The 13,745-nt window shown below is 38.8% G+C and overlaps 1 protein-coding gene across 3 annotated transcripts in view; it reads left to right on the forward strand.

Annotated features, from left to right (window-relative positions):
• IFT56 (intraflagellar transport 56) overlaps positions 1-13,745 on the forward strand; it is a 54,656-nt gene that overhangs the window by 15,220 nt on the left and 25,691 nt on the right. For 2 of the 3 annotated variants that reach the window (XM_077850092.1, XM_077850094.1), the window contains 3 exons: positions 2,361-2,506; positions 3,445-3,616; positions 11,670-11,744. In XM_077850092.1, coding sequence (XP_077706218.1) covers positions 2,361-2,506; positions 3,445-3,616; positions 11,670-11,744 — 393 coding nt within the window. The remainder of the gene's footprint in view (positions 1-2,360; positions 2,507-3,444; positions 3,617-11,669; positions 11,745-13,745) is intronic. The other variant, XM_077850093.1, reaches the window with a different exon arrangement.

The following is a 13,745-nucleotide window of genomic DNA, read 5'->3' on the forward strand; positions in this document are numbered from 1 at the left end:
GCATATACACGCATATATATCCATCTATATATGTATAACATATATAAATACGCACCACCTCTTCTTTATCCATTTATCAGTTGATGGACATTTGGGCTCTTTCCATAATTTGGCTATTGTAAATAATGCTGCTATAAACATCAGAGTATGTATCCCTTTGAATTATTTTTTTAAAAATATTTTATTTATTTATTCATGATAGACATAGAGAAAGGCAGAGACACAGGCAGAGAGAGAAGCAGGCTCCATGCCGGGAGCCCGACGCGAGACTCGATCCCGGGTCCCCAGGATCGCGCCCTGGGCCAAAGGCAGGTGCTAAACCGCCAAGCCACCCAGGGATCCCCTCCCTTTGAATTATTATTTTTGTATCCTTTGTATTTTTGTATCCTTTGGTTAAATACCTGGTAGTGCCGTTGCTGGATCTAGGATAGTTCTATTTTTACCATTTTGAGGAACCTCCATACTGTTTTCCGGAGTGGCTGCACCAGTTTGCATTCCCACCCACAGTGCAGAGGGTTCGTTCCTTTTTCTCCATGTCCTTGCTAATACCTGTTGTTTCTTGTGTTGTTAATTTTATTTTATGAGGCCAGCATTACCCTGATACCAAAACCAGATAGACTCCACTAAAAAAGAGAACTACAGGCCAATATCCCTGATGAACATGGATGCAGAAATTCTCGATAAAATATTAGCAAACCAAATCCAATAGTACATTTAAAGAATCATTCACCATGATTAAGTGGGATTTATCTTTTGGGCTGCAAGGGCAGTTCAGTTTTCACAAGTTAATCAATGTGATACACCACATTAATTAGTAAAGGAAAGGATAAGAACCATATGATCATTTCAATAGATGTATACACCAATAAAGTAGAAAGAGAAGTCAAAGAATCAATCCCAGGGGATCCCTGGGTGGCGCAGCAGTTTAGCGCCTGCCTTTGGCCCAGGGCACGATCCTGGAGACCGGGGATTGAATCCCACTTCGGGCTCCCGGTGCATGGAGCCTGCTTCTCCCTCTGCCTATGTCTCTGCCTCTCTCTCTCTCTCTGTGTGACTATCATAAATAAATAAAAATTAAAAAAAAAAAGAAGAATCAATCCCATTTAGATTGTTTTAATTTTAATTATAAAAATGTTATTCTGAACAACCTAGGAATGGGCTTAGTGAGTTATTGAATTTGAACAACTTTAAAGGCTTTAATTGGCAGGTCGTCTGGATGGCTTATTCAGTTAGGCATCTAACTCTTGATTTCCACTCAGGTCATGAACTCAGGATGATGGAATCAAGCCCCACATTGGGCTCTGCACTCAGCATGGAGCCTGCTTGGGAGTCTCTCTCTCCCTCTCCCTCTGCCCCTCTCCCCACTTGCAGGCATGTATTCTCTCTCTCTCTCTCAAATAAATAAATAAATAAATAAATAAATAAATAAATAAATCTTTTTTAAAAAAATAAAGTTTTTAATTGATATTGCTAAATTATTTTACTAAAAGTTTATCAAATCATCCATAGCCATTATATGAAAATAATTATTCTTAGCACATTTAAAAATTTCACAGTATAATTATCCATCTCTATTTAGTTCTTTCAGTTTTTGTGTTACATGTTTTTCAGACTCTAACATAAAGTACTTACAAGTTTAGAATTGTTCTGTCCTTCCAGTGGATTGAAACATCATTATAAAATGTCTCTCTTTATCTCTAAAAATTCCTCTCCACATAAAGTCTACTTTGTCATATTTGTATGGCTACACCACTCCCTTTTGTTTAATATTTGTCTATTATATCTCTTTACATACTTTTTAAAAAACATTTTTAAAGATTTATTTATTCATTGAGAGAGAGAGAAAGAGAGCAAGTGAGGGTTGGGGAGAAAGACCCACGGAGAGGGAGAAGGAGAGAAGCAGACTCCCCGGTGAGCAGAGTCCAATGCAGGGCTTGATCCCATGACCCTGAGATCATGACCTGAGCTGAAATCTAGAGCCGGACATTCAACACACTGAGCCCCCCAGGTGTCTCTCTCTTCACATACTTTAACATTTTCTACCTTACTATGAAACAGGATATAAAAATGATAACACAGGGGAAAAAAGGAAAGGAAGAAGATGAAGGAGGGGTCAAATAATTAATATAATTATGTCTCAAAGGCTTTCCATTGTCAAGGCTATGCCTCCACAGGCTGTTTTCATCCTTTTTTTTGAAGGAGAGACAGAGGAGAAGAAGATAAGGAACTGAAGAGAAAGAGGGAGAACTAAGAGACAAGATGGCTGGAGGGCCAGGAATTAAAATCTCTGTACCATAGGTGTTGATTAACTGTACTCTAGTATGAATCTTTACATGTCTTCTTCCCTTTGACAATTTTAGTTTAATGATGAGAAGAAGTTGATGAACTTTCATCAGAATCTTCAAGATATCACAGAAGATCAACTCAGTTTGGCCTCAATCCACTATATGCGATCTCATTACCAAGAAGCTATTGATATTTATAAGCGAATACTGCTAGATAACAGGTCTGTGTCTTTCCATGTCTATTGAAAACTCACAATCTCATTTTGTTAGCTTTTTCTGTAACTGTTTGGGCTGAGGACCTAGTGTCCTTCCAATCTAATCACCATGTGTTCAAATCCATTTAGCTAATAATGTAGTCATATTAAGAACTCCGTATTCTCCAGATCAGGATTTCTCCACTTTTATTTCACTATCATCCTTCCAAGGAGCCCTTTTAGGCTCCTCCTGCCTCCATCACTTTCTCATGAAATTTTAAAACCACAGATATAATGTATGTCCATTTATGTACTGAATGTATATCTATGCTTTATACTTAAAATGAGTACAATTTTTCACTTTTTCATAAGGATTTTTTTACCCCTTGGGGATGATCTGGCCCCTGTTGAAAATGCATGATCTAAATGTATCATTTCAGCATTGTATTGGATTGAAGGGAACTTGCTGACAAAATTAGAAATAAACCATTCTGAAGAATGAAGATTCCAACTTTATCACTGCCCACTGGGTCTCTCTTCCACTTCCCAAAAAGATCTCATCTACCTGCCTTCTCCTCTTTTGCTTACCTGCACCTCACCCATTCCTCTTCTCAGTCATCAAGTCTGTTTGCTTTGAGTGTCTGTTCTCTGTATGGTGTACGCTTATTTACAGTTTTGCCCAGTGATAGCATGTGTTAGTCTTTTTAACATGAATTAGTAGGAGTTGGATGCTTCCCTTTCTTCTTTAGTTGTCATCTCTCATTCTACTTAAATTAAAACACCCAAATATTACAATACAAAAGAAAAATATTGCACTGATGATATCTTGCCTTCTTTCTTCAAAAGGCAAATTCATGTTCTCTTCACCTGGTTGTCCATTTGAACCATTAAAAAAGTCTTTGTAGTTTGACAATCTTACTATGAAGTAGACTTAAACTTTAACCCTTAATTCTTTCATCTAATAGGGAATACCTTGCCCTCAATGTCTATGTGGCCCTATGTTACTACAAGTTGGATTACTATGATGTGTCTCAAGAAGTTCTGGCAGTTTACCTTCAGCAAATTCCTGATAGCACCATCGCACTCAATCTTAAGGCCTGTAATCATTTTCGCCTTTACAACGGCAAAGCAGCTGAGGTAGTGATGGAAATGTGTTTTTAATTCCAGTTTGAATAACCATATACTTTCTGGGTTATTCATAAGACTCTACTATCTGTAATTCCTGATTAATATAATATCCCTTTGTTATTGCTAAGGTGATTCTATGAGAATCAACTATTTATATTGATTGGATATTCTAAAAAAATGGTGACTTTTGAATTCTGTGTGTCTAATGTATTGTAGATGATCTTTACCTAGATGCTTTACATTAACTTAAATTTATGTCGAAACTGAACAGTTCTGCTTCTTCCTCTAAAATAGGTTTGTGGCTCTGTGGTTTATTGTCACCAGCATGTAAATCACGTCATAAACCTAGGATTTCCATCAGTCTTTTTCTTCACTCTCCCCCTCTATGTAATCACCTACCAGTTCCTATTAAGTTCTACGTCCTAGATATTTCTTTGATCTGTCCCTTCTCCTCTACCACTGCTCTAGTCTGGGTACATCTCTTATTTCGGTTCTTTAAATAATTTCCCTGCCTCTAGCCTTGTCCTTTCCAGTCTAGTCACCAACATTGTTCCACACACCATGCTCTCCTACTATCATAGCTTATGACATTCTCATTTCCTGGAATGCCTTATTCTGTTTGTTATAAGTTAGCATCTCTTTTAAAGGCATTAGTGGTAAACATTTTATAAATATTTAGAAATTACCTAACTTCTAGGTACTTTGCAGAATGCTTTGTATCTATTATTTAGTTTCCCTGACAATCCTGTGGATAAATTCTCTTTATCCCATACGTGGGACCCTCTTTTATTTTTCACTACACACTCACACACATATACAGAGAGAGAAAAAAAGAGGACATGTTCTATACCATATCTATTTACAGATATTTATTTATATAATAAGCAGGTGATTTTTTTAAAAAGACTTTAGTTTTTAAAGTAATCTCTATACCTACCATGGGGCTCAGTCTTACAACCCTGAGATCAAGACTTGCACACTTTTCCAACTAGGCCAGCCAGATGCCCCTATACAGGTTATTGTTAAGTTAACTGTGTGAGGGGCACCATGCTTGGAAATTACTTTCTCAACCATTACTTTAGTTGATGTCAGAAGCCACCAAAATTCAAATGTAATGTTTGTGCATGTGTCAAAATTTTAAAATCCTACCCTTGCCCAAAAAGCGGTTCTAGCTGGCATCGTGCCCCTGAAGGAGGAGGGAAAGGAACTGAAATCAACAAATTAACTCCATCAAGGCAAAATTCACTGTGAAAATTTAATAGCAAGGGACATTATTGCCATACTTTAGCTGACAGCAGACTCAGCTCCTGAGTGAAACAGTATTTAGTAATTGTGAAAGAGGGGCAGAGTGGAAAGCATGTGTCCTTATCATAGGCCCAGATTCACTTTTTGTGGCTTATGTCAATAAAAGTGATCTGTTGTGGCCGTACAAATGCCAGCCACTTCAATTGCTTAGTGTGCAATTGAGCAGTCCATTTATATGTTATCTACAACACATTCCTGGGTGTACTTACTTCAACTAAAGAGTCCCTGGAGTCTGCCCAGTTGGCTGGTTTCTAGCATCAGCAGTTCAATAGTAAACTGGTTTGCAATTTGATCTCTTCAGAGTTTTTGGCCTGTGGTAAGAGCAAATAAAAGAAATACATTCTTGCCTTTCTACCTTGAGTTAATCTTGGGGACTTTGCCAGGTTTTTCCAGTCTATTCGATGTTTACATTTTGTCTGCACGTGTTCTTTCCATAGTGTGGTATGGGTAGCATACTTAACTGATATTCTCTAGCATGATGCAAATCAGGAGGCACCACACTGCATTTCCTATCCCCCAAAAGACACGGTTTTTCATTTGAAATTATGTGTGTGTGGTTTACATATTACTGTTTTTTTAAGATTGATTGATTGATTGATTGATTGATTGATGATAGACAGAGAGAGAGAGAGAGAGAGAGGCAGAGACACAGGCAGAGGGAGAAGCAGGCTCCATGCCAGGAGCCCAACGCGGGACTCGATCCCGGGACTTCAGGATCGCGCCCTGGGCCAAAGGCAGGCGCTAAACCGCTGAGCCACCCAGGGATCCCCATATTACTGTTTTTTTTTTTAAAGATTTTATTTATCTATTCATGAGAGACACAGAGAGAGAGGCAGAGACACTGGCAGAGGGAGAAGCAGGCTCCATGCAGCGAGCCCAATGTGGGAGTCGATCCCAGGACCCCAGAATCACACCCTGAGCCGAAGGTAGACGCCCAACCACTGAACCACCCAGGCATCCCTGTAGTTTACATATTAATTTTATAATGTATTCAAGCAGTAGACGACTATGTCAAATGTACCCTGACAAGCCTTTTTTTGAGGGGAGGGTTGTTAGCTGTAGAATATAGTTTGTGTTTGCTGATAGTTTTATTAAACCACTTAAAAATCACGCATTCCTCTAGTAATTTGTATAATAGGCTCAGCATTCTATGGTTCATTCTCTTCACAAACACGAATAGCATTCTGCTCTTCTGTAGTAAGCATGACATAATCTGTAATGATTCACTGAATTTTTGAAGTACTTTAAATAACTTGCCCAAAGTTTTACAACTAACATGTGACAAATTCAGATCTCTATCTGACTTGTTTATCTGAGTCTAAAGCCTATATACTTAACTGTAAATTTAGGGGTACTTTCTTCTATTCTCTTATATGTGATTATATGTATATAAATAGATGGATTTATATATGTATACATATATATGTATATATATTTGATAATTGCCTGATTATCTTTCATGTAGGCAAGTTTATTGAGGATTGATACTGTGTCTTTTGACATGAGTATCTGGTACCTGGCATAATGTACACACAGAGTTGATGTCAACTAAGAGTTGGTTGAATGAGTCTTAGTATGACTAAGAAATTAAGGGAGACTTGTGTTTAAAGAAGGAGAAAGTTTAAAAGAGGTCAATAAAATGAAGATTGAGAAAAAGTCATTGGATTTCATAACTAGGATTTACCAGTCTGATTAGTATTATCGTTATTATTGGGAGTTGAAGTTAGATGACAGAGATGAGGAATGGGTGGTAATTGCTTGGATCGGGTTTTGTCATAAAGGCTATGGCAGAGAGATGATAAGTAGATCATGAAGACTATAAGATGCTGATGAAAGGAAGGAGAATGCTAATTTTAGAGGATAATGAGTTAAAAGAACTTTTCCCCCCAAACTGGGAAAGCCTCTACGATAGTGATTAAGAGCAGGAGCTTTGAAATCAGACCCTAAATTCCACACGGTAGCTGTGTGGCTTTTGGTGAACTACCTTAACTCCTTAAGCATCATTTGCAAAATAAGGAAGGTAATAGACTGACTTATTATAAATTGCTGTGAAGATTAAATGATACAACATATGTAAAGTCCCTAATTTGATGTACATAGTAAACTTTCAGTAAATATTCACAATTATCACAGGTTTTGCAGGCAGAAATATTGTCAAAGCTATCTATCTTTTCCTTTATGTTTGATGCTTTCTGTGTCTTGTTTAAGATGATTTCCGGCCCAAGATCATATTCACTGGTATTATCTTCTTTTTTTGTTTATTTATTATTTTTTTAAAGATTTTATTTACTTATTCATGAGAGACACAGAGAAAGAGAGAGGCAGAGACACAGGGAGAGGGAGAAGCAGGCTCCATGCAGATAGCCTGATGTGGGACTCGATCCCGGGACTCCAGGATCATGCCCTGGGCTGAAGGCAGATGCTAAACCGCTGAGCCACCCAGACATCCCTTTTTTTGTTTATTTAAAAAAAATATTTAATCTCTTCTCCCCGTGTGGAGCTTGAACTCATGACCTGGAGATCAAGAGCCACATGCTCTTCTGACTGAACCAGCCAGGCGCCCTGGTTAAAAGCCTTATTGTTGAGGCACCTGGGTGGCTCCTTCAATTAACTTGTCTGCCTGCGGGTCAGGTCTTAGTCCCAGGGTCCTGGGATCAAGCCCAGCATCCAGCTACTTGCTCCACAGGAAATCTGCTTCTCCCTCTGCCCTTACCCCCACTTGTGCTCTCTGACCTTCTCTATCTCTCTGTCAAATAAATAAAATCTCTATTTTTTTTAAAGATTTTGTTTATTAATTTATGAGAGACACAGAGAGAGAGGCAGAGACACAGGCAGAGGGAGAAGCAGGCTCCATGCCAGGAGCCTGAGGTGGGACTCCATCCCAGGTCTTCAGGATCAGGCCCTGGACTGAAGGTGGCGCTAAACCGCTGAGCTACTCAGGCTGCCCAAAATCTTTAAAAAAATAAAATAGGGACGCCTGGGTAGCTCAGTGGTTGAGCATCTGCCTCCAGCTCAAGGCAGGATCCTGGGTTCAGGGATCGAGTCCTACATCAGGCTCCCTGCCAAGAGCCTGCTTCTCCTTCTGCCTATGTCTCTGCCTCTCTCTGTGTCTCTCATGAATAAATAAAATCTTTTTTTTTAAATAAAATCTTTTAAAAAATAAAATAAAAGCCTTATTGTTTTACCCTTTTTCAAATCCAAATTATCTGTAATTATGTTATATTTATTTTTTTCAATATTTTTTTAAGTAATCTCTACACCCAGCATGGGACTCAAACAAGACCAAGATATTGCATGCTCCCCCGACTGAGCAAGCCAGGCACCCCTATAATTATATCTAAAAGGTTTGATTTCTCAATTAAAAGACAAAGATTGGCAAATTAGATTGAGAAGACAAAACCCTAATATACGTTTTAAATATAAGGACAGAAAATTTGAATGGAAAAGGATGTTTCATATAGATTATTTCTTACATGGTTTCTATCATTGGTGTCATGCTTTTGGAAAGGTCATTTTTCACTCTAACATGGATAAGATGACCCATATCTTTTATTTATAGTTTTATTTTATTTTTTAAAGATTTTATTTATTTATTCATGAGAGGCACAGATTGAGAGAGAGAGGCAGAGACACAGGCAGAGAGAGAAGCAGGCTCCATGCAGGGAGCCCGACGTGGGACTCGATCCTGGGTCTCCAGGATCACACCCTGGGCTGAAGGCGGCACTAAACCGCTGGGCCACTGAGGCTGCTCTATAGTTTTATTTTTTAATAGCTTCATTGAAATATAACTCACAGACTATAATTCAGCCTTTTAAAGGGTATAATTCATTGGTTTTTAGTATATTCACAGATAATTGCAATCACCACCACAGTTTTTTATTTTTTTTATTATTTTTATTTTTTTTATTTATGATAGGCACAGAGAGAGAGAGAGAGAGAGTCAGAGACACAGGCAGAGGGAGAAGCAGGCTCCATGCACCGGGAGCCCGACGTGGGATTCAGTCCCCGGTCTCCAGGATCACACCCTGGACCAAAGACAGGCGCTAAACCTCTGCGCCACCCAGGGATCCCACCACCACAGTTTTAGAGCATTTTCATTAACTCAGAAAGAAACTCCAGGGGCAGCCCCGGTGGCGCAGCGGTTTGGCGCTGCCTGCAGCCTGGGGTGTGATCCTGGAGACCTGGGATCGAGTCCCACGTCGGGCTCCCTGCATGGAGCCTGCTTCTCCCTCTCCCTCTACCTGTGTCTCTGCCTCTGTGTCTATGAATAAATAAATAAAATCTTGAAAGAAAGAAAGAAAGAAAGGAAGGAAGGAAGGAAGGAAGGAAGGAAGGAAGGAAGGAAGGAAGGAAGGAAGGAAGAAAGAAAGAAAGAAAGAAAGAAAGAAAGAAAGAAAGAAAGAAAAAGAAACTCCATGCCCCTTAGAAACCCCATCAACCCTGGCCCTCCATTCCCCTAGCCCAAGCAATTGCGAATCTACTTTCTCACTGTAGATTTGCCAATTTTGGATATTTCATATAAAAGTAATATATAATATGTAAACTTTTTATGACTACTTAGCATAATGTTTATAAAGTTCATCATGTTGTAGCCTGTATTAGTACTTCATTCGTTTTTATGACCAAATAATACTCTACTACTGTAAGGATCACTGCGTTTTATTTTTCTATTCACTAGCTGATAGACATTTGGGTCATTTCCACTTTTGGCCTATTATGAATAATACTGTTATAAGCATTTATGTACATGTTTTTGGATATGTGTTGGACATGTTTCCATTTCTCTTGGGTATATGCCTAGGAGTGGAATTGCTGGGTTATATAGAACTCTGTATTTTTTTTTTAAGATTTTATTTATTTATTCATAGAGATGCAGAGAGAGAGAGAGAGAGGCAGAGACACAGGCAGAGGGAGAAGCAGGCCCCATGCAGAGAGCCCGATGCGGACTCGATCCCGGGTCTCCAGGATCATGCCCTGGGCTGCAGGCGGCGCTAAACCGCTGCGCCCCCGGGGCTGCCCTAGAACTCTGTATTTAATTGAGAAACTGTCAGACCATTTTACAAAGTAGCTATGCCAGTTTATATTCCCACCAGAGGTGTATAGGAATTCAGTTTCTCTATATCCTTGCCAGCAGGTATTATCTGACTTTTTTATTCTAACCATTCCGTTGGACGTGCAGTGGAATCTCATTGTGGTTTTGATTTGTATTTCTCTAATGACTAATGATGTTGAACATCTTTTCATCTGTAGGGAGTGCTGCTTTAAATTCTATGCCCTAGGCATCTCACTTGGCTCAGCCCTGGTTCTGGCTGGCCCTGTCTGAAATCAGAACTGTCCTCATAATACTATAAGATTTTGTCTTTTCACTTTCATTTGCTCAAGTGTGCAGTGAAGCTTTCTAGAGACAGCATAATTTTAAAATATATCAAATGCAGATACAAACACTGTCTTTTAATCTTTTAAGCCAAACATTAAAGAGATTTCCAAAAATACAAAGCAGTACTACTCTTCTAAGTTTTTGTTTTGTAAATGCAGTTTCCTTAAATGAAAAATATTTATGTTAATGTGTAGTAAGTTTATTATTATTATTAAATATTTCATTTATTTATTCATGAGAGACACAAAGAGAGAGGGCAGGAGGCAGAGACCCAGGCAGAGGGAGACGCAGGCTTCATGCAAGGAGCCCAATTTGGGACTCGATCCCAGATTCTGGGATCACACCCTGAGCCACAGGAGACGTCCAGCCGCTGAGTAGTTGGGACCCAGGCATCCCATAGTATTATTTTTGATTAATTGAATACTTTAAAATTTCTGCTTTAATTTCTAATACAGTATATACTGTACTATGGGCTATTTATGTGGACTATAGCCCGTATAAACAAAAGCTCTTTGGGATCCTTAATAATTTTTAAGATTATAAAAGAGACCCTGAGATCAAAAAGCTTGAAAACTGCTGATCTAGTCTAATATTATTGAACACTTTGGAAATTGCTGCTGTGGACAAGAAAAGGGATTAATAAAAAGGTTGCTGAGGTAGATGTGCAATCTCATATGAGACTAGTAGAACAAGTTTGTAGTGGTTAGTGAGAACAATCAAGAATTTAATTATTTTATCCTGAGAAGTTTAGCTGCCTAGCTGATGAAAGTAGAAAAAGAGGAGAGGAAGATTACTCAAAATTATAGATTGGCAAGGTAGGAATAAGAAAGATGAGGTAGGGTAAGTGAATCTAGGGTGTCAGTGAAGATGCTGGAAATGGCGGAGCATTTGTTCTATGGGGATTTAAGGGGGTAAGAGAATACAGAAGAGATCTGATAGGTCTAATAAGTAATAGGAGAAAATATTTTAATTTTGCTATGTAAATAAAGGCCAAAGCAGCAGGAAGAAGGTACTATGAGAATTTAGGATATAGGTAGAATGGTCAGATTTAAGAATCAACCTCAGTTGTCAAAAGTTTAGTTCCTTTATCACCTTTGACTCTTAAGAAAAGATTAAGTAGGAGCCTTCAGACTTAGGCTTACCAGTTTCAAACTTGCCACTTGTTGTAATGTTCACATCATTTACTGTTTATAAGCCCCAATGTTCTCATCTGTAAAATGAGGCTAAAAATCACACTGACTGTAAGAGTCCTGAGGAACAGATGAAATATGAATGAAATGGCATGTTAAATTTCTCATAAACTATAAAACATTCTGCAAATATGTGGTATAATAACTATATACTTGTCATTTTCCTAAGCCTTTCCTTTTTCCATTTCAGGCAGAACTCAAAAGCTTGATGGACAACGCTTCTTCTTCCTTTGAATTTGCTAAAGAACTCATCAGGCACAATCTGGTGAATAGCAGTTTCCTGTTTTGACTGAACTGAGCTTATCCTACTTCAGTAATATCACAGCAGTTAGATGGATGAATGAAGGGAGATATTGTAGCAGATACTTCTCTACTCCAAGTGGACTCCTCCTTTCTATGGGGGAGAGAAAATTAAGTTTCAGATATCAGATCCTTTCCTCAAGGAAACCCTTACTGGGAGGGCAGTAATACATATATAACATTGAGAAAGAAGTGCAAGGTAGTGTAGGTCCAAGTGTTCATTTTGTTGGCAAAGACCAGGGAACATGTAACCCCTGTGGGTTAAAATAAACAGGAAGGATTTTCTGGTGGAAGTCCAATTTGAGTTCATCTTTGAAGGATGGCTAAGATTTAGAGGGTTCGTTGAAGTCAAGGATATGGAGTTTGAACGAAAATGACATATGTGAAAGGGTGTGAGCATGCTAAGCTTAGTAGAACAGAAGGTGTGTGCTGGGGCATAGTGAAAAAAGAAGGTCTTAGTGAAAAAGTGAAGAAGCAGTCAGTTTTAAGGCTGGATTATGATGGCCATAGGTAAAATCATGTTCACATTAAGTTTAATTGATCATGCAATATTGTGGATACAGAGCAACTGCTTTCAACTCAGACACCTGTAGACATTGGGAAAATCACATAATATTGCTGAGTTTCAGATCCCTCATCTGAAAATGGTATTAATAATAGCTACACCTTTTCCTTCTGATTTCTCTATTCCTCTCTACTACTAGTTTTCCTGGTACCATGATGAAACCATAACTGCTTTAGACTCCCTCCTCTCCTTTTTATCTGATACCTGATTGTTCACTTAATCCTCTTGATTCTCTTTTTTTTTTTTTTTTTTTATTTACTTATGATAGTCACACAGAGAGAGAGAGGCAGAGACACAGGCAGAGGGAGAAGCAGGCTCCATGCACTGGGAGCCTGATATGGGATTCGATCCCGGGTCTCCAGGATCGCGCCCTGGGCCAAAGGCAGGCGCCAAACGGCTGCGCCACCCAGGGATCCCCGCTCTTGATTCTTTTTTGGCAAAGTCTTATATTTATTCCATTCCTTCTCTAATTCAGGCCTCCATCACAGATATAATTTTCTCTGGATTGCTTGTTTTATGAGCTTCTGCCTCTTTTCACTTCTTGTCTAGTTTATCAACTTAAATTTTTGTGGAGAATGATGTGTTAGAGAGAGTAGTCTGGAAATCAAGCTTGAAGAGAGATCAAGACTAGAGAGTAGGTTCAGGAGTTTCATAAGAGAAGTGATAGCTTCAGTCTTGACAACTATACACGGAAATAAGGATTAAAAACAGAGAAAAAGATGGTCCCAAAAGAGCATCTGTATTTAAGGAGCTGAAGGAAGGAGAATAAGCAGATAAGACAAGAAAGGGGAGATGAACAAGCACCCAAATAATGCAATGCCATTTACAACTGCACATTTTAATCACCTGGGAGGTTTTTAAAAATAATGATGCATGGGCTCCACCCCCCAGAGATTTTTTAATGATTGGGCTAGGGCTTAGCTATCAATATTTTTCTTAAGTTTTCCCAGGTGGATATAATATATAGCCAGAATAAAGAACCACCATATGTATATATGATTAGAAGGGGTATATCAGCTAGCAAATAGAGATTAGCCTTGGAAAGTGGGATTAAAGAGACAAGTGAGGGATCCCTGGGTGGCGCAGTGGTTTGGCGCCTGCCTTTGGCCCAGGGCGCGATCCTGGGGACCCGGGATCGAATCCCACGTCGGGCTCCCGGTGCATGGAGCCTGCTTCTCCCTCTGCCTGTGTCTCTGCCTCTCTCTGCCTGTGTCTCTGCCTCTCTCTCTCTCTCTCTCTGTGACTATCATAAATAAATAAAAATTTAAAAAAAAAAAAATTAAAAAAAAAATCTTAAAAATTAAAAAAATAAATAAATAAATAAAGAGACAAGTGAGAGTATGCAAATTGTCCTTTTTCCTTTTGTAAAACTTACATGTATAAGTTTTTTTCCCCAATGAT

The sequence above is a fragment of the Canis aureus genome, chromosome 15 (assembly GCF_053574225.1).
Source record: "Canis aureus isolate CA01 chromosome 15, VMU_Caureus_v.1.0, whole genome shotgun sequence".
Taxonomy (NCBI): Eukaryota; Metazoa; Chordata; class Mammalia; order Carnivora; family Canidae; genus Canis; species Canis aureus.